General features: G+C 40.1%; 1 protein-coding gene across 5 annotated transcripts in view; it reads left to right on the top strand.

Moving 5' to 3' along the window:
* The first annotated feature begins 8766 nt into the window (after positions 1-8766).
* Positions 8767-27295, top strand: part of LOC143481739 (NACHT, LRR and PYD domains-containing protein 12-like) — a 92006-nt gene continuing 73477 nt past the window's right edge. For 3 of the 5 annotated variants that reach the window (XM_076979860.1, XM_076979861.1, XM_076979859.1), the window contains exons 1-8: positions 8770-8892; positions 14975-15026; positions 21517-21589; positions 22617-22733; positions 23008-23124; positions 23474-23528; positions 23661-23865; positions 25111-26890. In XM_076979860.1, coding sequence (XP_076835975.1) covers positions 21555-21589; positions 22617-22733; positions 23008-23124; positions 23474-23528; positions 23661-23865; positions 25111-26890 — 2309 coding nt within the window. In that variant the 5' untranslated portion in view covers positions 8770-8892; positions 14975-15026; positions 21517-21554. Of the gene's footprint in view, positions 8893-14974; positions 15027-21516; positions 21590-22616; positions 22734-23007; positions 23125-23473; positions 23529-23660; positions 23866-25110; positions 26891-27295 lie in introns of all 5 variants that reach the window. The other 2 variants (XM_076979858.1, XM_076979862.1) reach the window with 2 other exon arrangements.

Here is a 27295-nt window from a genome sequence, read left to right on the forward strand (position 1 = left end):
TAAAGAGAACTGATCAGTCAGACAGATATTTGTTGTGAAACGAAGTAGTTACAATTTCAAGCATTTTCAAGTAGGCTACTTAGCCTAAATTCCAGCACTTTTCAAACCTGAAACACAAAGCAACATTAAAATTCCTCAAGTAAATGTTCCTTCCCGTTTTTGAGGGGTGTTTCTTTATACTACCACATATCGTTCGCGCGAGGTGTGGCGGAGGTCACTTGTGAGACGGCTGCCCGCATTGTTTCACTTTCGGCATATTACTTGGGATGTCTACGTCTCAAGTGATTGAATAAATTTGTTGTACTGGCATCGGACGTTTTCACGTGTTCTTTGCACACTTTACATATCGCTGTAGTTTGGTCTTGGTCAGTGGAAGAAATCAATTTCAGATCATAGAGGTGGATTTCCTCTTCTTTACCAGCTCCTCGGTTTGGCTTTCAGCCATCGTTGTCCACTTTTAGTTTTTACAAACACAACATGGAGGGGTGGAAGACGCACAGTTAGCTGTGATTGGTAAGTCCTACGTATGACGCATCGGTGGTAACCAGCATAAAAAAGTAATTGCGCTGATTGGCAAAGGCGATCTATACAATTTCTCTAATATGGTAGATCGCCTGCGATTCTCCACTCATTATCGCCATTCACGATTTTATATCGTCATATCGTGCACCCCTATTAGGGGGCATTGTCCATGATCAGATAATCCTGTATTCCTTAGCTATAATTGATCATTTTCTTTATTAGAATAATTCCAAGTTTGATGTCTTTGCAATGGTCTTGAAGAGCTGCTTCCTCCAACAGGGTGTAACGTCTATTCCACCCCAACTCATGTGAGGTCTTGATGTTTTCCTTTTTTTTTTGTGGCCCACCTCATCCTCCCCCCCACCTCTCATCTTTGGAGGACAACTTTGTTTTTCTGTACAGATCAAATGATAATAATTCTGTATAATACAGTGCAATAGTGATAACAATGATTGGGGTTAGGTGGACCATAAGAAGATAGAATATAGAAAAAAGGGGAAAGGAAAAGAGGGGGAGAGAAAATAAAAAGGAAAAAATACAGAAGGGCAAGAAAATTGGCGTACGGACAAATCCAGAAAACGTTTTTTTTGTGTAAGCAAAAAAAAATCCGGATGTATCAAAATGTGCGTACGCCGGAATCCACGCACTCTTTTGTACATCCCAATCAAGAGAGTGGCTGACTCCTCCTGTGACATGCCCCCCTATAAATATGCAAATTCATTTAAATTTGCCCTGCACCAGAGGAGTTTCCTCTCTGATCTATCATAAATCATGTCTAAACAGGGAAAGAAGAGGAACTTCACCAAATGGGAAGTGGAGAGGTAGAGGCGCAGAAAAATGTTTGTTTGGCATGTTGTGGCATTACGGAAAAGCGCAAAAGGTCTGAGTGGGACAGCATGTGTGAAGCTTTAAATGTTGTGGGGTCAGAACAATGCACACTGGCAGAATTATATAATGCACCAAAAAAATATGTGATGTGCCAAATATGTGATGCAGTGATGCGCTCACTAGCATCAGCAAATCAATAAAATAATTGGTTAAAATTTGAATGCTGTCTCTTACCTTTTTATATTGTAGCTATGATTTGTTTCCTTGCTTGTATGGCACCTGGGTTACGCTGCGCATTCATTTGTCCACTGGTTGCTCCACCACCTCTAACATTGGCATGGCATATCTGTGCGCAACATTGTACAGGACCCCACATGTCCTCACAATACGACTCACCTTCTCTGGCCGATACAGGAGCATTCCCCCGGTCCTGTCCAGCCAGCGCCACCGGCTTTTCAGCTGCCCATTTGCCCTTTCCACGGGTGCGAGAATGGAGAGAATTATATCTCCGCTCCCGGTCAGTCTGTGGATTACAAAGTGTCATCAGCCACGTCTTGATCACGTAGCCGCTGCTTCCTAAGTAATTTAACAATTACCCATGTTTTAAATTAATTATTCTAAGCTGGAAATGTCAATTGCTTTTATTTAAATGCTTTAAATTTGTTGCTTACCAAGAAGCCACCCATCACACACACTGCTAGCTTGTAATCTTATCCCAACCATGCTGTTTGTAAGGATGTACGAATCATGGGTTGATCCAGCAAATTGCGCTTTATATACCTAGCTGACATGCAGATGATCCCATCCAAAACAGCTGGTGTGGCCCGTAGTAATACAGCAAACCCGACTACGCCAACTGGGGAATTTCACCCCAGGACATCTATTAATCTAAGCCAATAAAGGCACCTAGGCACACAGGTAAACCTGAATAAATGTCCAGAGATGTGGATTGAGGTAATCAAAGGTTTATTCACAACCCATCCATAAAATCACTTCATTTATTAATATTACTTAAAAGCAAAATTAACAAAACAATGCAGAAAAAAATAGTAAAGAAATATACAGGAGCTCCAACGAACTGGCCTACTGTCCATGGGTGTCCAAGTACTAGCGGTCTAGCCCTGTCTATATTCTAAAGTCTCCAATACACACACACACATGCGCAAAAGTGCAATGCACATGAACTCACACCACAGCAAGTAAGGTGCCAAACCACGAGTGAACGGACATCTTGATGTCCTACAAAAAGAAGAGACACAATTAGGATATACAATTGCTCTAACCACTAGACCCATGGAACAAGCCACAGTCAATATTTTTTTCTAGAAAACAATTAAATAAAAATGCTTTAAAAACAATCCCACTCTAAACCAATAACTGCTGCCAAAGTAAATAAAACAATAAATCAGTTAAACATAAAAAAACATCAAACCACCAGTTAATAATCAAATGAAAAATATTAATCACGTCAACTAGAACAAAACAACTAAGAAACGAATGACACAAAATAGATAAAAATAAGTAAAGTAGAAAACAAAAATAGGAAAACAGGAAACCTAACTAATGCCGTATCCAACGCAGCAAAACAACCAAGAAACGAATTACACAAAATGTATGAAAATGAGTAAATTACAAAACCAAATGGAAATGCAAGAAACCCAACCAACGGCGTATCAAACACAGCAAAACAAAACAGCAGCGACTACAATTTCACTATGTAGGTATTAAAATATTTCTCTTTAAAACACGAATTGACGAATAGCTGCTTCCAGACACGCCCATTCCAATCGCAACCCGGACCTCACACAGGACCTTTGGCCGCTGCTATACACAACTCACACCCTGTTAGCTGTTGCACCGATCCACGTTACACCTACAATAAACAGGCATTAGCTGCATGAACCACCAATAACCACTAAACTGCGAAATACCGCATACCTACCTCCGGATAGGTGCTGCTCCAGCACAACCGGGTTAAAGTAATAAGCTGCAGTGAAGCCACAACAAACGGCTACAATGAATAAGCAGTTTTAGAGAGCTTTGCGCTAACGCACCGTCAACACAGGGTGGAGGAGAGAAGCTTGCATAGGCCAGCACACCTGCACAGGGACATTACCTATTAATGTAAAACCCAACCCCAAAGTAACGCCACCTTTAGAAGCAACCTACCCATTCAATGACCAGTCACAACAGACCACAACAGAGTGAGGATATGCCTAACCCCAGCACAACCGTATGTATATATATGCTAAAGCGAATGCCCACTCTTAATTGTATCCACCTGGCGCTTACGTAAAGGGAAGGGGGAAGGGAAACATTACATTGACCACGGTTGCTGTCAAGACTCGCAACCCACTCGTAGTCAGTCACGGGCTTCACCTGTTACACTGGCATGGCACGGCTCAAAGATGACTGGAATATCCCCGAAACGATATCTCTTTGAAACGAGCCAGTCGCCAGGAAGCCGAGCGTTGTCAGCACCTGTAAAGAAACTGACAATGCGAGACTCCTCGCGTTTCTCTCTCCAAAACTGGACCCAACTCAGCACAAGAGAACAGTTCTTGGAAATCTGAAATGGCTTATAAGCCACTCATCATCATGGGACAAAAAATCATAATGGTCGTGGAAAACGCGCTCTTGGTGAATTCGGCCATTAGCAAACTCCAGCGCAACATTTAATGCATGTTTATATAATCTAGGCTAAGTGGAAACACATGGAATGATTATTTCAGTAAGACAATGAAATTGTCTGATTAATTTACTTTATTTTACTCAATAAGGGCTTACTACAATATGTGCGAAAGTTACATTTTAATCTCAATGCATCATCTCTAATTGACGAAAACACATTGGGAACATGCGTACGCCTGAAATGAAAGTGTCGTGAGGGTACGCACTTTCTCACATTCAAATCACATTTAGTACATCTGACCGTGAAACATAGCGTATGCAATATTTTTGTACGTACATGAGGCCCCAGGTGACTCTGATAAGAAGGTGATAAGAAAACCTTTCATAGCATTTTTTCACTTAATGCTGCAGGAACCTTAAAGAACCAGAGATGGTTAGTTTCAAACTTTATGAAGGGATGCGCTTATTGTGATTCTGACAGTAGACCCTCAGAGCAAGAGAATGAAAGATCTTCTGCTTTCTCATGCTACACTCTAGTTTCTCCGCAAACATATCAGCAAAATTGCAGACATCAGCAACTACTGGACTTAGGATTTCTTTGCATTATTACAGGTCCGTCTTGTGACCGGAGGGTCGTGGGTTCGATCCCCAGGCCTGATGCCATGACTGAGGTGCCCCTGAGCAAGGCCCTTAACCCTCAATTGCTCACTTGTATAAAAAAATGAGATAAAAATGTAAGTCGCTCTGGATAAGGGCGTCTGCCAAATGCCATAAATGTAAATGTAAATGTCCATTGTTCTGGCCAGTCCAGTAAAGTGCTTAAAGGGCCATGAAGTGCTTTCATCTAAAAGCAGAGAGGAGGAGCATGTGGATCTGTGCATGGACAGCCAATGCAATCCGCACTTACTGCTTGTTCACGAGGCATTCCCTGTGAGTATTAGTATTGATATATGATTTAAGACCTTATGTTAATGTGACACATTTGTTTTTGCTTGTGGTTGTAGTTTTACGAAGGATTTTGATCACCACATCATGGTTTCGAGAATCATTGAGTGAGGGTGTTTAGCTAGCTGGATAGTTGGATGTGACATTCAGCAAGGCCAACATATAATCCAGGACTGTTAGGCTGTTAGGGGACTGTCTTTCTTATTTCGTTGTGTGAGTGTACAAGTGCAATGTGTAATGACAATAAAGCATTCATTTATGAGCCAGGAGCAGGCGTCTGGGCCACAGTGGGGCCCTCAGGCCAGCAGTGGGGCCCCCAAGCCAGCTCCAGCTCCACGCTGGGGTGGCATTCATGCTGCTGTCCGTCTGTTCTGTGTGTGGCTGTTTAGGCCACTGCGTTCCGGTATGCTGGGTGTGTTGGTCGCTCCATATCTGATACTTTTAATGTGTACAAATGTAAGAAAGACACAAATAGCTGGAGAAAAAATGGGAAAAGACTGAAGAATTAAAATGAAATAACCATGATGATGATGATGATGATTTTTGGGTTTTTGTATCGCTGATCTTGTATTGCTCTTGCAATGCTATTTTTGTTATTTATTGTCTCCTCTGCCAATAAATGCTTCTATCACAGTGTTTAGGTGACAATATTGAATTTACCTTCTTCTGCAGTGATATCCATTATCTAAGTCCCATAAGCTGCCTGTTAAAGTATGCCCATTTTTTTCTGGTCATCATTCACAAGCTTGTCAGATAAACGAACACGCCCTGCATGGTGAGCCGGAGCAGATCAATTATGAAGCTCATCAGAGAGCTGCAGCGTGAAGCTTTATGAGAGAAATCATTTATGAATAGAATAGAATAGAATAGAATAGTCTTTTATTGTCGCTGAGGAAACAAAGTTAGGAACAGTGTTGCAGCAGTGAAATTGGGTTGGCATCCTCTTTCCAAGGCAGCAGTTTACAAAAACTTACAAAATACAAATAAGTTAGCAAGTAAACACTAAAATAGATAAAATATACATATGTACATTTACATTTTGAATTATTTATAAAGTGATATGTGCTCTTGGGGGGGGGGGGGTGCATCTTTGGTCAACAGTGAATGAGTCTTTGTTTATTGCAGGGGACTGATGGCTTTAACAGCCTGGGGGTAGAAACTGTGTCTCAGTCTGTTTGTTTTTGTTTTTAATTGTCTAAACCTTTTCTTGGAGGGGAGGACGGAGAACAAGGAATGTCCGGGGTGACTGGAGTCTTTTGAGATGCAGATGGCTTTTTTCTGCAGACGGCACCTATAAAGGTCACTGAGGGGGTTGAGTGAGGTGCCCAAGATCTTTTCTGCCTCTTTGACCACTCGCTGCATGTCTTTCTTGTCCTGTGATGTGCAGCTGGTGAACCAAACTGTGCAGCAGTATGTCAGAAGGCTTTCAATGGTGGCCTTGTAGAAATTGATCCGCAGCTGTAAAGGGAGGTGCGCTTGTTGAAGCTTCCTGAGAAAGTAAAGTCTCTGTTGTGCTTTTCCCACTAGGTGTCTGGTGTTGGTAGCCCAGGTGAGGTCTGCAGAGATGTGCACCCCCAGAAACTTAAAGCTCTCCACTCTCTCCACCTCTACTCCGTTGAGGTAGAGAGGTGTTGTCTCGATGCGTGTGGATCTTCTGAAATCTATGACCATCTCCTTGGTCTTTGTTGGATTCAGGTCCAGATTATTTTTGTTGCACCATGCTGTCAGATGCTGGACCTCCTCTCTGTAGGCTGACTCATTGTTATCCAAGATCAGTCCTACTATGGTGGTGTCATCAGCAAACTTTATGATGGAGTTGGAGGAGTGAATGGGGGAGCAGTCATGGGTGAAAAGAGAATAGAGGAGGGGGCTGAGAACGCATCCCTGTGGTGTGCCTGTGTTCAGGATGATGGTTGAGGATGTGTGTTCTTCCATCCTGACAGTTTGGGGTCTGTTGCTCAGGAAGTCCAGTATCCATGAACACAGCGAAGCACTCAGGCCCAGACTTTTCAGTTTTTTTGCAAGTTTATAGGGGATAACCGTATTAAAGGCGGAGCTGAAGTTTACAAACAACAGCCTTACATATGAGTTTTTGTTTTCTAGGTGTGTGAGGGCTGTATGGATAGCTGTGATCACAGCATCCTCTGTTGACCTGTTTGGCCTATATGCGAACTGATGTTGGTCAAGGTTGGCTGGGATAGCAGATCTGATGTGAGGGATGAGAAGTCGCTCAAAGCATTTGGAGATGATAGGAGTTAAAGCGACTGGGCGGAAGTCATTTAAGCAGCTCACTGTGTTTTTCTTTGCCACTGGAATGATAGTGGCTGATTTGAGGCAGGTGGGAACTATGGATTGTTGCAGTGATAAGTTGAAGATTGTGGTGAACACTTCTGCCAGCTGATCTGCGCAGGTCTTAAGAACGCGTCCAGCAACACCGTCTGGGCCAGTAGCTTTCCTGGTGTTTATCTTCCGTAAAGCAGACCGTACCTGGTTTGGGTGTAGCTGGATGGTGATGTCCTTGTCTGTCTTCTTAGACTGGGTGGAGGAGGTGTCCTGGTTTATGTTTGTGAGGTCAAAACGGGCAAAGAACTGATTTAGTGTGTCTGGATGGGTATCGGCTGTGGCAGTTGTGGGCGAGTCTCTGTATCCTGTGAGAGATTTGATACCTCTCCACACACTTCTGGTATCGTTCTGGTTGAAGTGCTCCTGAATGCGCAGTTGGTGTTTGCGCTTGGCCATTACGATGCCTCTATTCAGGTTGGACCTTGCTTCCTTGTAGGCCAGTTGATCCCCCTGTCTAAACGCAGAGTTTTTGGCTTTGAGCAGCATCCTCAGTTCTCCGTTGAACCATGGTTTCTGGTTTGGAAACACTTTGAATGTGATGGTCTTTGTCACATTCTCAGCACAGAAATTAACATAGTCCAGTACAGATGATGTGTGGTCATTTAAGTCCGACCCAGCAGAAAAAACTTCCCAGTCTGTGACCTCAAAGCAGTCCTGCAGGGCTGAAGTGGCTTCTTCAGTCCATACTTTAACTGTCTTTATGGTTGGTTTTTGTCTGCAGATTAGTGGTTTGTATGCTGGTGTTAGGGACAGGGACACATGATCCGAGAGGCCAAGATGTGGCCGGGGTCTGGCTCTGTAGGCATGAGGAATATTACAGTAGACCTGGTCTAAGATGTTCCTCTCTCGTGTGGGAAAATTGATATATTTGTGGAATTTTGGCAGGACAGACTTAAGGTTGGCATGATTAAAGTCCCCTGCCACGATGATAATGCTGTCTGGTTGAGCTGCTAGCTGTATGCTAATGGAGGAGTGTAGTTGTTCCATGGCAAATTTAGCATTAGCTTGTGGTGGTACATAGACTGCAATAATTGTTACAGATGTGAACTCTCTGCATAAATAAAATGGTCTACACTGTAGTGTCAGAAATTCGATGTCCGGAGAGCAGTAAGAAGCTTTAATGGTAGTATTGGAACACCAGCGATTAGCAATATAGATGCAAAGTCCCCCTCCTTTGCCCTTACCGGAGTCCGCTGTTCTGTCCACTCTAAACACGGCACGTCCAGCTAGCGTGATGCAAGCATCAGGTGTGTTTTTATCCAGCCAAGACTCCGTGAATATGAGTGCACAGTAATCCAATTTCGAGAGAAAGCTACACTGTTCTCACATCAGCAGGTGTAGTTTATTTCCAGTAATTCTGCTTGTTGTGTATGACTGCACTTGTACTGGTCTGTCTGCATTCCTGTCCATACATAAAACATAAAACAGCCTTACCTGTGACTCACTCTGTTCTTGTTGTTTTATTAATGTCTGTAAAAATATGAAGATAAACTTGAATCTGAGTCTCCACCTCCAACAGAATCATAAGAGAAACTGAACAGGACAGATTCAGATCAGAGTGAGAGAGACTGAGCAGGATCATCATTTTAGGAGAGACACACAAATATATTTCAGAGGAACATAGTGAGTATGTCAGTCTGTACTGTAGATACAGAATGATCAGAATTTAGACAAATTTCAGTAGATGGTGTTAATGAAAGACATCAAAAATAGATCTCTTTACTATACTTTCACTTTCTGTCTTGTTAACCAGATCATTTAACCTCAGTTGTTGTTATAGTTCATTCATGTTGTGTTGTTTTTGTGGTTTGTGTTGAAGATCAACATGGACTGTAAGGTCATTATAGTTATCTGCTTATAACACTTTAAATGGAAAAGGGCTGATTTCAGGGTCTGTAGTTTGATGTTCTTGGCTGTGAATAAACTAGGGTTCAACTTAGGAGTAACTTAGTCTCACCAGTTAGCCTACAATGCTAACATAATAGCTTAAATTCATAGGCTGGTAAGCACTCAAGATCATGACAGGGTTGTAGACCTCATTCTCCCTCACTGACATGAAAATATCTGCTTGTGTTTTGACACATGCAGCTCTCTCCGCATCATAGAATTCATTGGTAATGTATTTATTCAATTTAAATCCACAAGATGTCAAATGGTGAACCCATGTTGTCATGTCTAGTCATGCCGCCCTCCTGTCAATCATGTCTGTTGATTCCTTATTCCATTTGTTGTGTTTATCTGTAACCACGCCCCTTATTATTGCTGTCACCTGTTTCTAGGCTAGTCCCATTTTAATCGCTGCTGTAAGCCCTGTGTGTTTGGTGATCTTTGTGCATAACGTCCTTAAAATATCCACTGTGCAGCAAGGCTATAATAGTTTTGGATTTTTCATTATAGTTTTGTTTTTATTTAAATTATTGAATTTTTCTAATATGTTTAGTTTTAATTCGGTTTTAGTTTTTATTAGTTTTAGTTTTTTTAAAAAGCTTAGTTTTAGTTTAGTTTTCATTAGTTCTAGAATTAGTTTTAGTTTTTTCATACTTTGGATTATTTGTCAGATGCAGGATTCAAAAAGAGTAAATATTGTGTAATAAAAACTCATCCAAAGATACCATAAAAAATGCATTCAATTACTGTTGAACTGTAATGATTGTGAATCAGGAGACGGACACAATTGCTGGAGAGAGGCTGATTTATTGACGGAACTAGCTCGCAGTTTAACTGCGCCAATGCGAACGGTGCGAGACCGGCGAGGCATAACGACTCACATTACTTTTAACACACAAAGATGATATAATGAATACAACAACTCGTAGCGTTTGCACTGAAGTAATAACTCGTAGCGTTTGCACTGAAGTAAAAACTCGTAGCGTTTGCACTGAAGTAACAACTCGTAGCGTTAACATACAGCAATCATACGCAGAATGGAAGCCGTGAAAGGCTATTTTACATAACCTGTCAATACAATGAAAATTAAATAAACATCACACACACTCTTTGAATATTCAAATACCCAGACACAAAATATTGACAAAACATTAAAAACACGAGCAACCAATCCCAGAGAACACTCGACTAAAGAAACACCAAATGTGGAAAAGAATCAACAAACGAGAACTACACACTACAATCGACGATGACACACACTAAACTAGAAGGACACAAATCACGCTAACCAAGGAACAACTAACTGTTCCGACACATACGCCGAGGAGATTAAATCAGTTAGAGACCGGGACATAAACAAACGATACCGCTGATATCCATACTTAAATTACCAAACTCTGACCATGTAGATACTCAGTTAACATGACTAGGAAAAACAGATACTTAATCAGACGCGGAGAACTCCGACCTAACAGGGTTACGTGGCGTGAAACAAGAGCCTGATGGTTACACAAACAACGACCTCCAACGAAGGAATGAGAACACAGGGAATAAAACCCCAACTCATTACACAAACAAACCCGAAACAGCTGATGAGACTAACACTGGGCGGGGGAAACAAAACAGGGCGTAACCACGGATGATTAAACAAAACAAAATAACTAACAGCACGATCTAGGAGGAGGGTCGAGTCAGACATTACATGAACAACCAACTGTCCACAACTACTGTAACAGGCCACAAGATAGCAGTACAAAATGTGAAATATTGCTGCTGAAAATTGCCAGACTAAGGACCTTTGGTTCAAGTGAAAAGCTAAACTTTTTGAAGGCAATTGAGTTGCACAGTTGTGTTGACATCCAATCTTAAAACATTAACCAGTTCATCCTCCCGCTTGCGGTTTTCCTGCATATTAACTAACGAGCAGCTATTTGATCACTGATGAAAACGGTCCATTATGGTTGTCTCCAGGGGTGGAAAGTAACTAATTACATTTACTCAAATTACTGTAATTGAGTACTTTTTATGAGTAATTTGTAACTTTCTGAGTAGTTTTTGAAATATGTAATTTTTACTTTTACAAAATTTTGACCCAAGTAGTTTTACTTCACTACATTTGAACACCCTCACATTACTGAGTAAAAAAATATTGATGGTGAAAAATTAAACGCGGGCAGAAATGTAAACGTCCGAGTCTCAGAACTGAAGGCCAATTGTGTGGCCTTGCCTTGTGCACGCCCTGTCCATTGTCTCATAATCAGGTCGTAATCTGGTGCACTTTTTTCCAAAAGAATGAGACTGTTCTATCTTTAAATCTTCTATCTATCAGGTTCTGTGGGATCCTGTGGATATTTTATTGGGAAAAGTGGAATCCTATGGGCACTGTATTTTGAATAGTTGGATCCTGTGAGCGTTTTAAATAGTGGAATCCTGTGCGCATTTTGTTTTATTTTGAGATGTGGGATACTGTGGTCATTTTATATTTTATTTTGAGTTGTGGCAACTTGTGGGCATTTTATTGTGAATAGTGGGATCCGGTGGGCACTGTATTTTGAATAGTTGGATCCTGTGAGCACTTACTTTTAAATTGTGGGATCCTATGAGCATTTTTAAATTTTTGATGTGGGATCCTGTGGGCATTTTATTGTGAGTAGTGGAATCCTGTTGCATTTTAGTTTGATTTGTGGCATCTTGTGGGTACTTAATTTTGTGTGCATTTTGTTTTTTGGATAATTTGTAATTTAAATTTCTTTATTCTTATCATAGTGTTGTCCGTTGGACAATAGGACTGAAAATTGTTTGCACTTTATGGTACAGGTTGTGACTGTCCTTGTGCTGTGAGGAAGTATGTTCCTGAGCCCAGCTGATCTTTTTGCTGTGGATGTGCACTAAAAACAACTTGTGCTGAATTTGGTTCATGATTCATCCATGCATTAAATAACTGAAAGTAACTAAGTAACTTTTACTCAAATTACATTTTAAATGAAGTAATTTAGTACTTTTACTCGAGTAAATTTTGAGATGGGTAATTTTACTTTTACTCTGAGTAGATTTTAGGCAAAGTAATGATACTTTTACTCAATTACAATTTTTCAGTACTCTTTCCACCTCTGGTTGTCTCCTTCCCGGTGCTATCTAGCCGGGATGTTGCTTCTCTTTCAGCAGAGCTACTCAGAGGCTAGCTTGTCAAGGTACTAGCAGTTAGCCCTATTGTGTGAGCTTCATGGGGTTTTTCCTCTTGAGACCTACTGCATATATTTTATCACCTGTTTCCACTACAACACATGTCGTCTTTCTCGTAGTCATATTTAAAAAAGAATCCCATACAGGACTCTGCCGTTTTTTGCCAAATTTGTCGTAATTTTGCAGGTCAGCATGGCGAGCAGGAGCTGTAAACAATAAATGACGTGACGGACCATGAGGTGCCATACGGTTCTGCAAGCTAATGTAAAACCTCTAGTGAAAAAAATCGATTTCATGTCAGTCCACAAGACTTATAAATAAATTGTTAAACACGAAAATGAAGGGTATCCTATCTATAATTTATATAAGTTTTAGTTAGTTTTCTAAACTTGTAATACAGTTACAGTTAGTTATTGTTTTTTCTTTTCTTTTAATTACCGTTATTATTTATTTCAGTTAACAAAAATGTTTTTTCAATATTAGCTTTTGTTTTTTGTTTGTTTTCGTTAACGATTATAACCTTGTTGTGCAGGTCAAAACTGTATATTTCTATTTTAATGAAATCCCCAGTGTGTTATTGTCTGACTTGCCACCATAGCAACAGAAAAAAGCAACAAGCTCTGCTATTCATTCTGCGCTGTTCAGTTGAGGCATGAATCCCATGTGACATTTTTCTGTATGACTGTGATAAGGGTTTTTGTGGCAGTAAATTTGTTAGGGCCTATCGTTGAAATTTGAACCTTAGTAGTGAGCAAGAACAGTCAGAGGCATGGGTAAGATATGAAAGTAAAATAAAGTTAAGGACATCTGGTTCTGAGTGGTATGGCGTAGGTTGCAGAGCACGCGGGCTCCAGAGAGCAAACTCAAAATTATTATTTAACTCATGTCAAAATCGACTAGTTTCATATGAAACGCTGTACTAAATATAATTTCATCTTTTGTGACGTTTGTTTTTGCCGATATGCCGCCGAAACTAAATAAAACGGCAACTTCTTCACAACCGCTCATCGGCTCGGCGTTGGGCGTGGCCTCCTTGGCCTCACCTGATACAGCTGCACCGCACAGCGGTTCAACAACTCTTGATATTTCTAAAGAACTCGCTGCCCTAAAAACAGAACTCATCAAGGAGTTTCACACAATTTCGAAAGAATATCATTCCAAGATTCAAGTGGAACTCCAGGAGATGAGAACGGAGCTGCTCCGAGACAACGCTAAGCTGAATGCCAAGATTGGTTCAGTTCGGAGCACCGTTTCTGAGGTGGAGACTTCGCTGTCGGGACTTTCGGATAAAGTGGGGGATCTCTGAGCCATCTCACGGGAGGTCTTATAAAAATGGAGGCGAGATGTGAGGACCTGGAGGCTCGCTCACGCCGACAAAATATTAGACTTATTGGAGTTTCGGAAAATGACTCGCGATTCATTTTATCCAATTCCAGCATGTCTGAACTGTTAAAAGAGGCATTTTCTCTGGATAAGGCTCCACATGTGGATCGGGCACATCGTACATTAGCACCCCGTCCAAAACCGAATGAGCCACCACGTCCTATAATAGTAAAACTACACTATTATGAAGACTATGCTCGGATTCTCAAGGAAGCTCGCAGTCGCCAGCGAGTCTCCGCTTCGGGGATGCGGTTCTTTGTTTTTCCGGATTTTACACCTAAAGTGGCCAGAGCAAGAGCTGCTTTCACTGAAGTCCGCAAAAGATTACGTGCAATAAACGGGGTGAAGTATGGCATTTTTTATCCTGCTAAACTCAAAATAACTTTTGAAGGACAGTGGCACGAGTTTACTTCGGCGGAAGAAGCGGAACGTTTCGTTAATACAATGTCCGGGTGAATTTCATTTGTTTTATTTTATACTTTAAATGTTTACTAGACATTGATAAGCTTTAGCCGATTGTTTATTTGTTTACATGTGTCGCACTATTAAGTTTCAGTTATTAGTTTCATTTATATACTCGATGGCAGTAAAAATTCAGTTCTCATTCAGTTCAGAGAATGATTCTCTTGTGCACGTTTACGTGTAATTATTGTATAACAGTTGTTAAATAGCAAAAATATTTGTTTAATTTAGTTAAGTATGTTTATATCATATGCATATATGTGAGTTCGGATGTTTCTTTTGTGAATTTTTGCTCATGTGGAGCTCAGACATTTAGTCTCACACTGCTCTATCGGAGGTGGTTCTCGAGTGCTTTTGACTCCATTTGGAGTTCATTACTTTGTTATGCGGTGTCTGTGTCTAAGTTGTTATTATGTGTCTATGTGTGTTTAAATGTGTTTGTGTGTGCGTACAAGCACTGGTCTATGTTTACAAGTGTACATACATGTGAAAGCTTGATTTCGTTGTTCTTTGTTTATCTCTCTCTTTCTTTATTTCTTTATTATTTTAATTTTACTTTATTTTATGCTTTTTAAATTTATTTACTTTTTAATTCCCTATCAACTATCACCGGTTTGGTCTTACATTTGCAATATCCAATTAAATGGCAAACTCTAATTTAAGTACATTGGTTGGTGGGTACCCAATTCGTTTTTTGACTTGGAATGTTAGAGGACTAAATAATCCGATTAAACGTTTGAAAGTTTCTAATCATCTGATACATTTTAACACAGATGTGGCCTTTCTGCAGGAGACACACCTTACCAATGCAGATCATCATAAACTGAACTTTCCCTGGGTTGGTGAGTCTTTTCATTCCAAGCTAAATTCTAAAGTTACAGGAGTCGCAATCTTGATTTAAAAAGGAATCCAGTTTTATTTGGGTAACATTTTTGCAGACACAGATGGCAGATATTTAATCGTGCAGGGCAGTTTTTTTAACATTCCAGTGTTACTTGTAAGTGCCTACGCCCCCAACTCTGACAATCCTAACTTTATGCATAAATTGTTCAAAACAATACCTTCATTAAACAATCATCTATTATTTTTGGGTGGAGATTTCAACTGTGTAGTCAACCCAACTTTGGACCATTCGTCCCTTCACACTAGACCCTGTTCAGCAATGTCTCAGGCTCTTTCAGACTTTTTAAGGGCTAACTCTATGGTAGACCCTTGGAGACTTAACAATCCAGGTGCCAAGGTGTTCTCTTTTTACTCAAACCCCCATAAAAGTTACTCTCGACTTGATTACATTTTTATGGACAGCTCACTTGCCCAAAAGGTTACTTCCTCTAATTATCATTCGATTGTTATCTCAGACCATGCTCCTCTAACAGTTGATGTGAAATTGCCCGATTGTTTTCGTGTTTTGCCACAATGGAGATTTGACCCGCTATTGTTATCAGATTCTACTTTTAATTCATTTATTCAATCATCTATAGATGATTTTGTTATAAACAACAAAAATGACTCTACCTCGGCTTCTCTTTTATGGGAATCCATCAAGGCGTTCTTACGAGGACAAATAATTTCTTTCACCACTTACTGTAATAAAAGACAAAAACTCGAAATTGAGAATCTTTAAACTTGATAAACTTTACGTTATAAACCCGACCCCAGGTCTACAGAAACGCCATATAGATCTTCAGATTAAATTTGATTTGATCTCGGCGTCTAATGCGGAGCGGCTTCTTTTACACTCACACAGTAACTATTATGATGCTTTTTTTGCTATTATGTCAATTGCTTTAAAAACTCTTGCATCCTTTAGGGGTGTCATCCGCACTGGAGTCGAATTAAAATTGTCATTATACGCTGATGACTTACTGCTATATGTAACTGATCCAATGACTTCTCTAAAATCTATACTGTCCGTTTTGAATGAATTCAGTTCCATCTCAGGCTACAAGGTGAATTTGCAGAAGAGTGAATGTTATCCAGTCAATAAATTGGCATTGTCACTGGATCATTCTAATATACCCTTCAAATTTGTCCCAGCAGGTTTTGAGTATTTGGGAATACAAATCTCATGTACATTACCCTCCCTCTTCCACAGTAATTTCATTCCATTACTGAATAAGGTTAAATTGGATTTGCAGAGGTGGAAATCTCTTCCTTTGTCATTATTAGGCTGAATTAATACCTTAAAAATGAATGTACTGCCTAAATTTTTGTTTTTGTTTCAATCAATTCCACTCTACTTACCCAAATCATATTTTAAAGAATTAGATCAGCGCTTTAGCACATTTATTTGGGATGGTAGGTGTCCAAGGATAAGTAAATCGGCTTTACAAATGTTTAGAACTGATGGTGGTTTGTCTTTGCCCAATTTCCTATTTTACTATTGGTCAGCCCATATACAAAAAATATTACATTGGCTTCAGCCTTCAAAACTCTTGTGGTGCAAATTAGAAGCAGAATCTCTACTTCTCTCCTCCCCACTTGCAGTACTCACTTCACCTCTTCCACTTAGACCCTCAAAATGATCCAAAAACCCATTAGTAGTATCTACTATTCGTATCTGGTCTCAGTTCAGACAGCATTTTAAATTTACTGCTCCCTCTATGTTGATGCCCATTTTGAACAATCACATATTTATTTCATCATCACGAGATGCCGCATTTTTTATTTGGCATGAGAGGGGTATCAAATCCTTTAATGATCTTTTTAAAGATGGCATTTTCAGAACTTTTGCGGATATATCTGCAGTGTTTCATCTACCCTCTTCACATCTGTTTAGATACTTTCAGATCAGGCACTGCGCTCGTTCCCTCTTCCCAGATGTTTTAAATCCTCCATCGACCCAAACATGGGAGGCTCTGTTGTCTCTCAATCCTTCCTTGAAATCCTTTATATCCAAGATATATTTACACCCGATGGACTGGGAAGGTTCACATGATAATAAATCGAAAACAGCCTGGGAGGGTGAATTAGGTCTTTCTGTCTCGGATCTATGGTGGGACAGGGCATGCCGTATGGGGCGTACTTGTACACCCTGTGCAAGATTTCAATTAATCCAAATCAAGGTATTACACAGACTTCACAGATCAAAATCCCAGCTGTCAAAATTTTACCCCAATACAGTCCACGATCAATGTAACATGTTTTTTCACTGTCCCTCGTTGCAGAGGTTTTGGTCGAACTATTTTGATATCATATCAAATGCTCTGCGTGTGATGTTGGATGTTTGTCCTCTGCTGGCCATTTTGGGCCTTCCGGCCCAATCATCCACCTACACCAGAAGTCAGTTAGAGATTCTAGCTTTTACATCCTTAATGGCTAGACGTCGTATTTTACTTTTGTGGAAATCTTCTAAACCACCTTCGACTTTATCATGGGTCCAAGATGTTATGTCTTCTCTCAAATTGGAAAAAATTGCTTGTACTCTAAAAGGTAATACTAACTCCTTTTTCTCCAAGTGGAATTTGTTTATGGCGTATGTGGATTCTCTACCAACACTACCCACCAACTAAATATGAATGCAATCCCCCTTTTTTTTATCGTTACAACGTTACATTTTATTCTGTGATTAGCGCAACCCATTGTTGCCTTTTGTCCTCCAGGTGCCAGTGTGTGTTTCTGTGATGTTCCCAGTCCTGCTGTTTGTCCCGTCTTTGTGTCTCCATGTTCTCAGGGAGGTTGTCGTAGATCGCTCCATTGGCGAACCCTCCTTTGGAGGGGGCCAAATCCCAGGGTCTCCTGGTTCCAGCAGTGCTCTGGTCCCATCTTTCATGATGGGTCTGGGACCAAACTACTGGGGCTGGGTGCTCCAGAAGGAGCTGCCCTTGGTGGGGGGATCTGTCACAGTACAGACCTGGACTCCTCCCTTGGGGATGTTCTTGGGAGCATGTTATTTTGTTTATGTAAGCCCTTGTAAGTGTGTGTGCCTTGTGTTGCGAATGTCTAGACGTTCATCTCTGTAAGTCATCTCACCTGTTCCTTTTTCCTTGCCTCAGGCCTGTTATGTGTTATAATTTCTGTAATAAAGTGTACGTTCATTGTCAGTTGTTGAGTCTTTGTAGTAAGTGTTATTAGTTTTAACGCTAAGCACTATTATATGTTTAAAATAAAGAATGTTATATGAACACTATGAGCACTTTTGCATTTATTGCATGTACACTCACCGGCCACTTTATTAGGTTCACCTAGTACCAGGTTTGATCCCCTTTGCCTTTAGAACTGCCTTAATCCTTCGTGGAATACAAACCGGATTCCAAAAAAGTTGGGACACTAAACAAATTGTGAATAAAAACTGAATGCAATGATGTGGAGATGGCAAATGTCAATATTTTATTCATAATAGAACATAGATGACAGATCAAAAGTTTAATCTGAGTAAATGTAACATTTAAAAAATATGTTGATAAAAAATTTCACAGTGTCAACAAATCCCAAAAAAGTAGGACAAGGCCATTTTTACCACTGTGTGGCATTCCCCCTTGTTGTTGCCATGTGTGGCTGATTCAACATTTGTGTTAATGGGCAGTTGGACAGGTGTAGCTAATAAAGTGACCGGTGAGTGTAAATGCAGTTGTTCTATTTCAAATCCAACATGCTGGAGTACAGAGCCAATTCCACTAAAACTGTGTAACTGTAAATGTACTTACAGATGGCCCTGAACTACATGTTAAAACTGTATAAGAGGATCTGCTGGAATTGAATACTGTAGGGGATGTGAACACTCAGATTGGGTAATATCAGATTGTGTGGGGAGGGACATAAAGGGACATATTGTCTGAGCTGCAGTGTATTCATGAATATTCATATTATATAACAATGTTTTTTAACTGAATTTGACCTAAACGAATGGACTTTCTAATCATGTGACTCCTATTTTGTAAGCATGCTCCTTGAAATTTCTTTCAGCTATTCCTTGTTGAGTTTTCGTACTGAGTGTATTTAGTCTCTTTGTTTTGAGCAGGTCGGTGTGGGTCAAAGTTTGTATCTTTTCAAATGTGTCTGATGGTGTTTCAATGTGTTAATGTGAATGTGTTAATATGCGATCTTATATATAAGATATGCATATGACCATGAACACACACACACACACATATATATATATATATATATATATATATATATATATATATATATATATATATATATTATATATTAGGGGTGGGACGCGATCAAAAATATTAATCGAATTAATCGGAAGCTATGTAATTAATTAATCGAAATTAATCGCATTTTAATCGCATTTCAGTATTTAACATGAGAAATATTAATTTAAGGTTGAATGATGAATGAATCAATGAACATAATCATAAACTTCGACATCTTGTTTATTTTTCCACCAGTCTACTACACAGACCAATAGATGAGTGCAGAAAACAGTTCAGTTCAACACTGGAAATTCTGACCAAAAATGTTTAATTTCGCGAGTTTTGCTCAGGATATTGGAAGAATTGAAGTAAATCAGAAGATGTTTTTTAATACCATTTTAGATGGTATATTTTTCTTTAATTTCCCAGGCCTCTGCCACAGAGATCTCCATAGTGCCTAGAAGTGGTCTTCTGCATGCTCAAAGCAAATGACTGGATCTTCATCATCTATAGATTCATCATCTATAATATGAGCTGTCACACCAAGATAATTCTTGTTGCTAACAGAGGTCCAGTGATCCCCAGTCAGAGCCACATTTGTGGCGCTCTTCACAATAACCTGTTTTACTTCCCTTTCCTCATCATACAGCTGCTGTATTTTCTTCGACATTGTCTTTCTGGACGGTAGTTCATAACTTGCATCAGTTGACGCAATGTGCAGCGCTTCTTGTAAGCCTTTATCCTCGACCACAGAGAGCGGACAACACTGCAAATAATGTGACGCGTCATGTATAAACGCGTGCGGAGTCGCGCGCTACGGTCACTCGCGAAAGTTTAATCCAGTCTTAATGGTTCAATGAAGGTCATTTAAAATCCAGGGTGAGTTTCCCAAAACGTTCTTAGCAGATAAGTTATTATTACTGACCTGCGCGTTAGCCCCAACATGTTTTGCGTTGAGGTGGTAACGAAGGGTGAAAGTGCTCCTGTGATAAGCGAACTCCTTCCTACATAAAGTGCAAATAACACTATTTTTGTTTGTACTTCCATCTGGAAGTTTCTTATATTTAAATTTCCCATCCACCAGCGTAGCCTTTTCAGTCATCTCCATCATGCTCATTTTATTGTGCGTCCATATAATATATAATCTGTACGTCTAGAACTCGTGCACTGAGAAACATTCCACGGTGTAAAAGTGTCTCATGCGTTAAAATGCGTTAATATTTTTAGTGCGTAAATTTTCCTGTAATTAATTAATCGAAATTAACGCGTTAAAGTCCCACCACTAATATATATATATATATATATATATATATATATATATATATATATATATATATATATATATATATATATATATATACACAAACAAAGGACAGAGGAGTTTGGCATGCAAAGGTGAGCAACCATCAACACTTTTGATGGTTGTCACATCAGGGGTTGATTGCATATTGTCAGACAGCAGACGAAGAATCTCTATATAGAGACAAAGGGGTGAGATCTGAAAGAAGCATCTTTTCTCTCAGCCCTCATTATCCCTCCCTCCTCTCTGGACCTGTGTGTGTGTGTGTGTGTATGTATGTGTGTGTTTCATCCAATCATGGGGACATGATGCTATAAATGCTAAAAATGCTATAAAAGATGGCAAAGCGATTCTCAGTTCAGACTGCCTTACAGCTGATATTGGAAGAGACAGAGGATTTTGATGGTGATTCAGAAGAAGAAATCTTTCAGGATCACATTTCTGAAATATCAGAGTCTGATACTGATAATGAAAAGGAGGATGAGCAGCTAGCCATAGGACCAGCCTGTCAGCCAGCATGATTTATGATTCATTTCCTTATTGTGTTACATTTTAATAAAAAAGTAACTAATAAATAAATGAGAGCAAACTAATTTAACATATGTATTGTTTATTTTACTTGCAATTGGGCTAAATCTGCTGATTATTTTAACAAAAAATGCAATGGGTCCACCACACCCAGCTGGACCCCAAGAATGTAGACCACGCCCGGATCTCATCAGGGATATATATATATATATATATATATATATATATATATATATATATATATATATATATATATATATATATATATATATATATATAAAATGAAACATATACAGTATATTATATATGAAATAAGTATTGATCATGTAGTCCATGTTTCTGATGTTTAGTTGCCTTCCCAAATTGTAACTGATACTGTGTCCTGCATAATGTGTCTACTGTACATGTGTATGTTTGCAGGTTTATAGCTGTAACCTGTAGGAGACGTGACCTCCAGAATGAGTGGGGAAGAACACACACAGAAAGGAGAGAGGTGAAAATAACACACACACACACACACACAGAAAGGAGAGAGGTTAAAATAACACACACACACACACACACACACACACAGAAAGGAGAGAGGTGAAAATAACACACACACACACACACACAGAAAGGAGAGAGGTTAAAATAACACACACACACACAGAAAGGAGAGAGGTGAAAATAACACACACACACAAACAGAAAGGAGAGAGGTGAGAATAACACACACACACACACACAGAAAGGAGAGAGGTTAGAATAACACACACACACACACAGAAAGGAGAGAGGTTAGAATAACACACACACACAGAAAGGAGAGAGGTGAAAATAACACACACACACACACAAACAGAAAGGAGAGAGGTGAAAATAACACACACACACACACACAGAAAGGAGAGAGGTGAAAATAACACACATACACACACAGAAAGGAGAGAGGTTAAAATAACACACACACACACAGAAAGGAGAGAGGTGAAAATAACACACACACACACACACAGAAAGGAGAGAGGTTAGAATAACACACACACACAGAAAGGAGAGAGGTGAAAATAACACACACACACACACAAACAGAAAGGAGAGAGGTGAAAATAACACACACACACACACACAGAAAGGAGAGAGGTTAGAATAACACACACACACACACACAGAAAGGAGAGAGGTTAGAATAACACACCCACACACAGAAAGGGAAGAGGTGAAAATAACACACACACACACACACAAACAGAAAGGAGAGAGGTGAAAATAACACACACACAATCACACACACACAGAAAGGAGAGAGGTGAGAATAACACACACACACACACACACACACACACACACACAGAAAGGAGAGAGGTGAAAGAACAGTGGGACTGTGTGTAAATCATGAATGCTGTTGTGTGTAAGTGGGTGTTTCTGTGGAGCTGCAGATGTCAGGATGGAACCATCAGTGAAGGAAACTGGTGAAGATGCATTACAGTTTCATCAAGTACACTAATCTGAAACATTAAGATGTGATTTTGTTGTAGTCTGATTCAGGGTAAGAGATCAGACTCACCAGAACCCAGCTGTGTGTCCATGAAGAATGACCAGTCACTGGGACCTCAAGAACACTTCAGAGAGGGAGACAGTTCTACTGAGTTCTGGTAAGGATGATGTAGGGACTTTGATTATCTATAAAACTATAATTTAGGGTATGATGTAGGGTATGTGAGAGTTCTGTGACTATTGAAAACAAGAAAAAGTAACATTCTCATTCTAAGCTTTACAAAAGAGGAAGAAGTAAGGAGAAGAGGGATACATGAGTTTAAGGGAACACACAGATGGAGATAGTAGAGTTAAAGAAGACACGAGTGCACAAGTGTAAGAGAGAACAAAGAGATGGAGGTTTTAATAACATCTTTCCTCAAATGTTTTTAGTCTGATTCAGAGAAAGAAATCAGACTCACCAGAACCCAGCTGTGTGTCCATGAAGAGTGACTTCTCAATGGACATTCCTTATGAATTCAAAGAAGGAGGGTGTGGTGGTGAGGAGAGGTAAGGATGACCACCTGGTTTAGGACAGTGGTCTTCACTCCCAGTTCATCCAGCACTGGGGTGAGGAACACTGATTTAGGGGATTAAATCAGTTCATCCAGCACTGGGGTGAGGAACACTGATTTAGGGGATTAAATCAGTTCATCCAGCACTGGGGTGAGGAACACTGATTTAGGGGATTAAATCAGTTCATCCAGCACTGGGGTGAGGAACACTGATTTAGGGGATTAAATCAGTTCATCCAGCCTGCACTGTACACTATCTGTTGCTGTCTTTAATGGGTTGTGTTGTTGGTGATTGAATGTGCTACATGTTTGCCATTAAAACATAATGTTCTGTTTGTTCACAGTGTACAAAAGGAGTCAGCGCTCTCCTACAGAAGCCATGTGGAATCCATATTCAAGGTACACCTGTGTGTGCATGTGTTGCCAATTATTTGCTAAGTGTTATAAATTATATAATAAAACCATAATACAATCTCAGTCTGTAAGATTGTGTTTTTTTCTGATTGTCTGTTGGTATTTATTCATTACCAGGAGTTGGAGCACAAAGTCATCTCTCTGGTGAAGAAGGAGCTGAAAAGGTTTAAGAAGATATTGAGTCCAGATTACCCAGCATGCTCTGGGGGAGAGGTGGAGGATGAGGAGGATCACAGCAGTGTCAAAGAGGGGGCGCTGAAGATCACACTGCACGTCCTGAGGAACATGAACCAGACAGACCTCGCTAACACATTACAGAACAGTAAGAGATCTGGGTCATGAACCAGACAGACCTTGCTAACACACTACAGACCAGTAAGAGCTCTGGGTCATGAACCAGACAGACCTCACTAACACACTACAGACCAGTAAGAGATCGGAGTCATGGTCTAATGACTCAAAGTAGACAAACACAGATTGACAAACACAGAGCAGAACATGAGCAACTTTGTATGCAGGCTATGAGGTCAGTTTGCATTGAACGAAAGTGACTACTGCCTTAAGCCTGGTTTATACTTTCGCGAATGACCGTAGCGCGTGACTCCGCCCACCTTGCCCACCCTGCGCGAACGGTGGAAGCGTTTATACTTTCCGCGTGCAGTGTTCTCCGAAACGATATGTGGTAGTATAAAGAAACACCCCTCAAAAACAGATGAAGGAACATTTATGACGAATTTTAATGTTGCTTTGTGTTTCAGTTTTGAAAGTGCTGGAATTTAGGCTAAAGTACTTTAAAATGCTTGAAATTGTAACTACTTCATTTCACAACAAATATCTGTCTGACTGAACAGTTCTCTTGTATTACGTTAACAAATACGAGCCTCTTGTAATTCCAGGACGAAACATGAGAGAACGTGAAGAAGTTAAGATTGGGTGAAAATAAACCACCATTAAATAATGTGATTAAAAGCAAATTATTTCGAATAATTTCGAGTATATGTATAAATATTTAACTTAATTAAGTTTAACGTGCTGGGAAATATTGAACTGGACCTTGAAGGTGACGTACAAGTGCTTTAATTCCAACTTTTAAAGGTGTATGAACCCTGCAAACATGACTTTGTTCATTGCACTGAGGCGTGGCACGTGTGAAGTTACAAAATTCGAGAGGTGCACAACCTCGCGAATCGACAGCGCGCGAGGCCCTCGCGCACGTGCGGAGCCACAGCGATTACGTCATTTTCGCCGCACGGACCCTCGCACCGCTCACGACGCGTCAAGTATAAACCAGGCTTCAAACAGAAGGACTACTCGTGTGATAAGACAAAGGTGAACAAGTAGTTGGTGACAGGGAGCTGGTGACATCAAGAGACAGGGACCTCTGGTGGAGATGTGGAGAAGTGGACATACTGATATATGGCTTTATGACAGCACTTGCAACCTACATTTCATCCTCTTGTTCAGGCAGCGTATTTTAAAATATTGACTGATATCAAAGATAATAACTAAAGTTTTATTAACTAAAGTAAAGACTAATTATTCTGTTTATTCCACATTCTGATTTTAGAGGTCATCTCTGTAAATCAGCAAAAGTTAAAAAACAAGCTGATGAAGAAATTTAAAATTGTTGATGAAGGAATCTCACATCATAGAAGCTCAGTCCTTCTGAATGAGATCTACACAGAGCTCTACATCACAGAAGGAGGGAGTGGAGAGGTCAATAATGAACATGAGGTGAGACAGATTGAGACAGCATGCAGGAGACCAGCAACACAGGACACACCCATCAACTGTAATGACCTCTTTAAAGACAAACACATCAGAACAGTGCTGACTAAAGGAGTTGCTGGAATTGGGAAAACAGTCTCTGTGCAGAAGTTCGTTCTGGACTGGGCTGAAGGAAGATCCAATCAGGGTGTCCTCCTTATATTTCCACTTGCTTTTAGGGAGCTGAATTTAATAAAGGAGAAAAAGTTCAGTCTGATGGATCTGATTCATCACTTTTTCCCAGAAACAAAACAATTACAGATAATAGACTGTGATGCTTCCAAAGTCATTTTCATCTTTGATGGTTTGGATGAGTGTCGACTTCCTCTTGATTTTCACAACAATGGGAGTTTGTGGGATGTAAAAGAGTCGACCTCAGTGGATGTGCTGCTGACAAACCTCATCAAGGGGAATCTGCTTCCCTCTGCTCTCCTCTGGATAACCTCTCGACCAGCAGCAGCCAATCAGATCCCTCCTGAGTGTGTTCAGCTGGTAACAGAGGTACGAGGATTTGATAACTCTCAGAAAGAGGAGTACTTCAGGAAGAGAATCAGTGACCAGCGTCTGGCTAATGAAATCATCTCACACCTGAAGTCATCGAGAAGCCTCTACATCATGTGCCACATTCCAGTCTTTTGTTGGATTGCAGCCACTGTTCTAGAGAGACAGTTGGGTGAAACAGAGAGTGGAGAGATCCCCAAGACTCTGACTCAGATGTTCACACACTTCCTGATCTATCAGATCAAACACAAGGGCAAAAAGTACCATGGTAAATCTGACCCTGATCCTGACCAGACTAGAAAGACAATTCTGGCACTGGGAAAACTGGCTTTCCAACAGTTGGAAAAGGGCAACCTGATCTTCTATGAGGAAGACCTGAGAGAGTGTGGCATTGATGACAAAGAAGTGTCGGTGTACTCAGGAGTGTGTACCCAGATCTTCACAGAGGAGTCTGTGCTGCACTTAGGGAAGGTGTTCAGCTTTGTGCATCTGAGTGTTCAGGAATTTCTGGCTGCTTTATATGCATTTATCTCCTTCATCTGCAACAACACAGATGTCCTAGGACCTCAATCATCTAGATTCTTTGGATTTTTCACGAGAAGTTCAACCAGGTCTGACTTCCTTAAGAATGCAGTGGACAAGGCCTTACAGAGTAAGAATGGACACCTGGACCTTTTCCTCCGCTTTCTTCTGGGTCTCTCACTGAAGTCCAATCAGACTCTTTTACGAGGTCTACTGACACAGACAGGAAGCAGCTCTCTCAGCAAAGAGGAAACAGTCAAGTACATCAAGGACAAGATCAATGAGAATCTCTCTCCAGAGAAATCCATCAATCTGTTCCACTGTCTGAATGAACTGAACGATCATTCTCTAGTGCAGGAAGTTCAAACATACCTGAGAAGAGGAGTTAACAGTTGTCTTCATGGAGCCAGTCTCTCTCCTGTTCATTGGTCAGCTCTGGTGTTTGTGTTGCTGGACTCAGAAGATGAGCTGGATGAGTTTGATCTGAGTAAATATGACCCATCAGAGAAATGTCTACTGAGACTGCTGCCAGTGATCACAGAATCCAGAAAAGCTGTGTGAGTATTTTTATCCATAAACATTTTACTGCACTGGGGGAGCTTCCCAAAATAATTATCACTATAATCATATATATTGTATTTAGTTTAGTTTTATCTGAGCAACAAAGCATAAACAATGAATTATTTAACAGAGAATTTGAAATTTTCAGCCAGGTACAACTGTGAGTAATGACCAGAAGCATTTGTGTCTAAGTCAATTTGTGTAAAACACATTTTGTTTTGAAGCATACGTGAAGTGTTTTGAGAGAGGGACCTTTTGCTGATGATCCATGATGTTGTGCTGCATTATCCAGGTCATTTTGCCAAATGTACATATAGTTTGCAAAACATACAATCTGTTTCAAGAAATATGTAAAAGTTTTTCTAAAAAAAAATTGTAATGTTTTTCTTTTAAAAAAGATA

The sequence above is a fragment of the Brachyhypopomus gauderio genome, chromosome 18 (genome assembly GCF_052324685.1).
Source record: "Brachyhypopomus gauderio isolate BG-103 chromosome 18, BGAUD_0.2, whole genome shotgun sequence".
NCBI classification, from domain to species: Eukaryota; Metazoa; Chordata; class Actinopteri; order Gymnotiformes; family Hypopomidae; genus Brachyhypopomus; species Brachyhypopomus gauderio.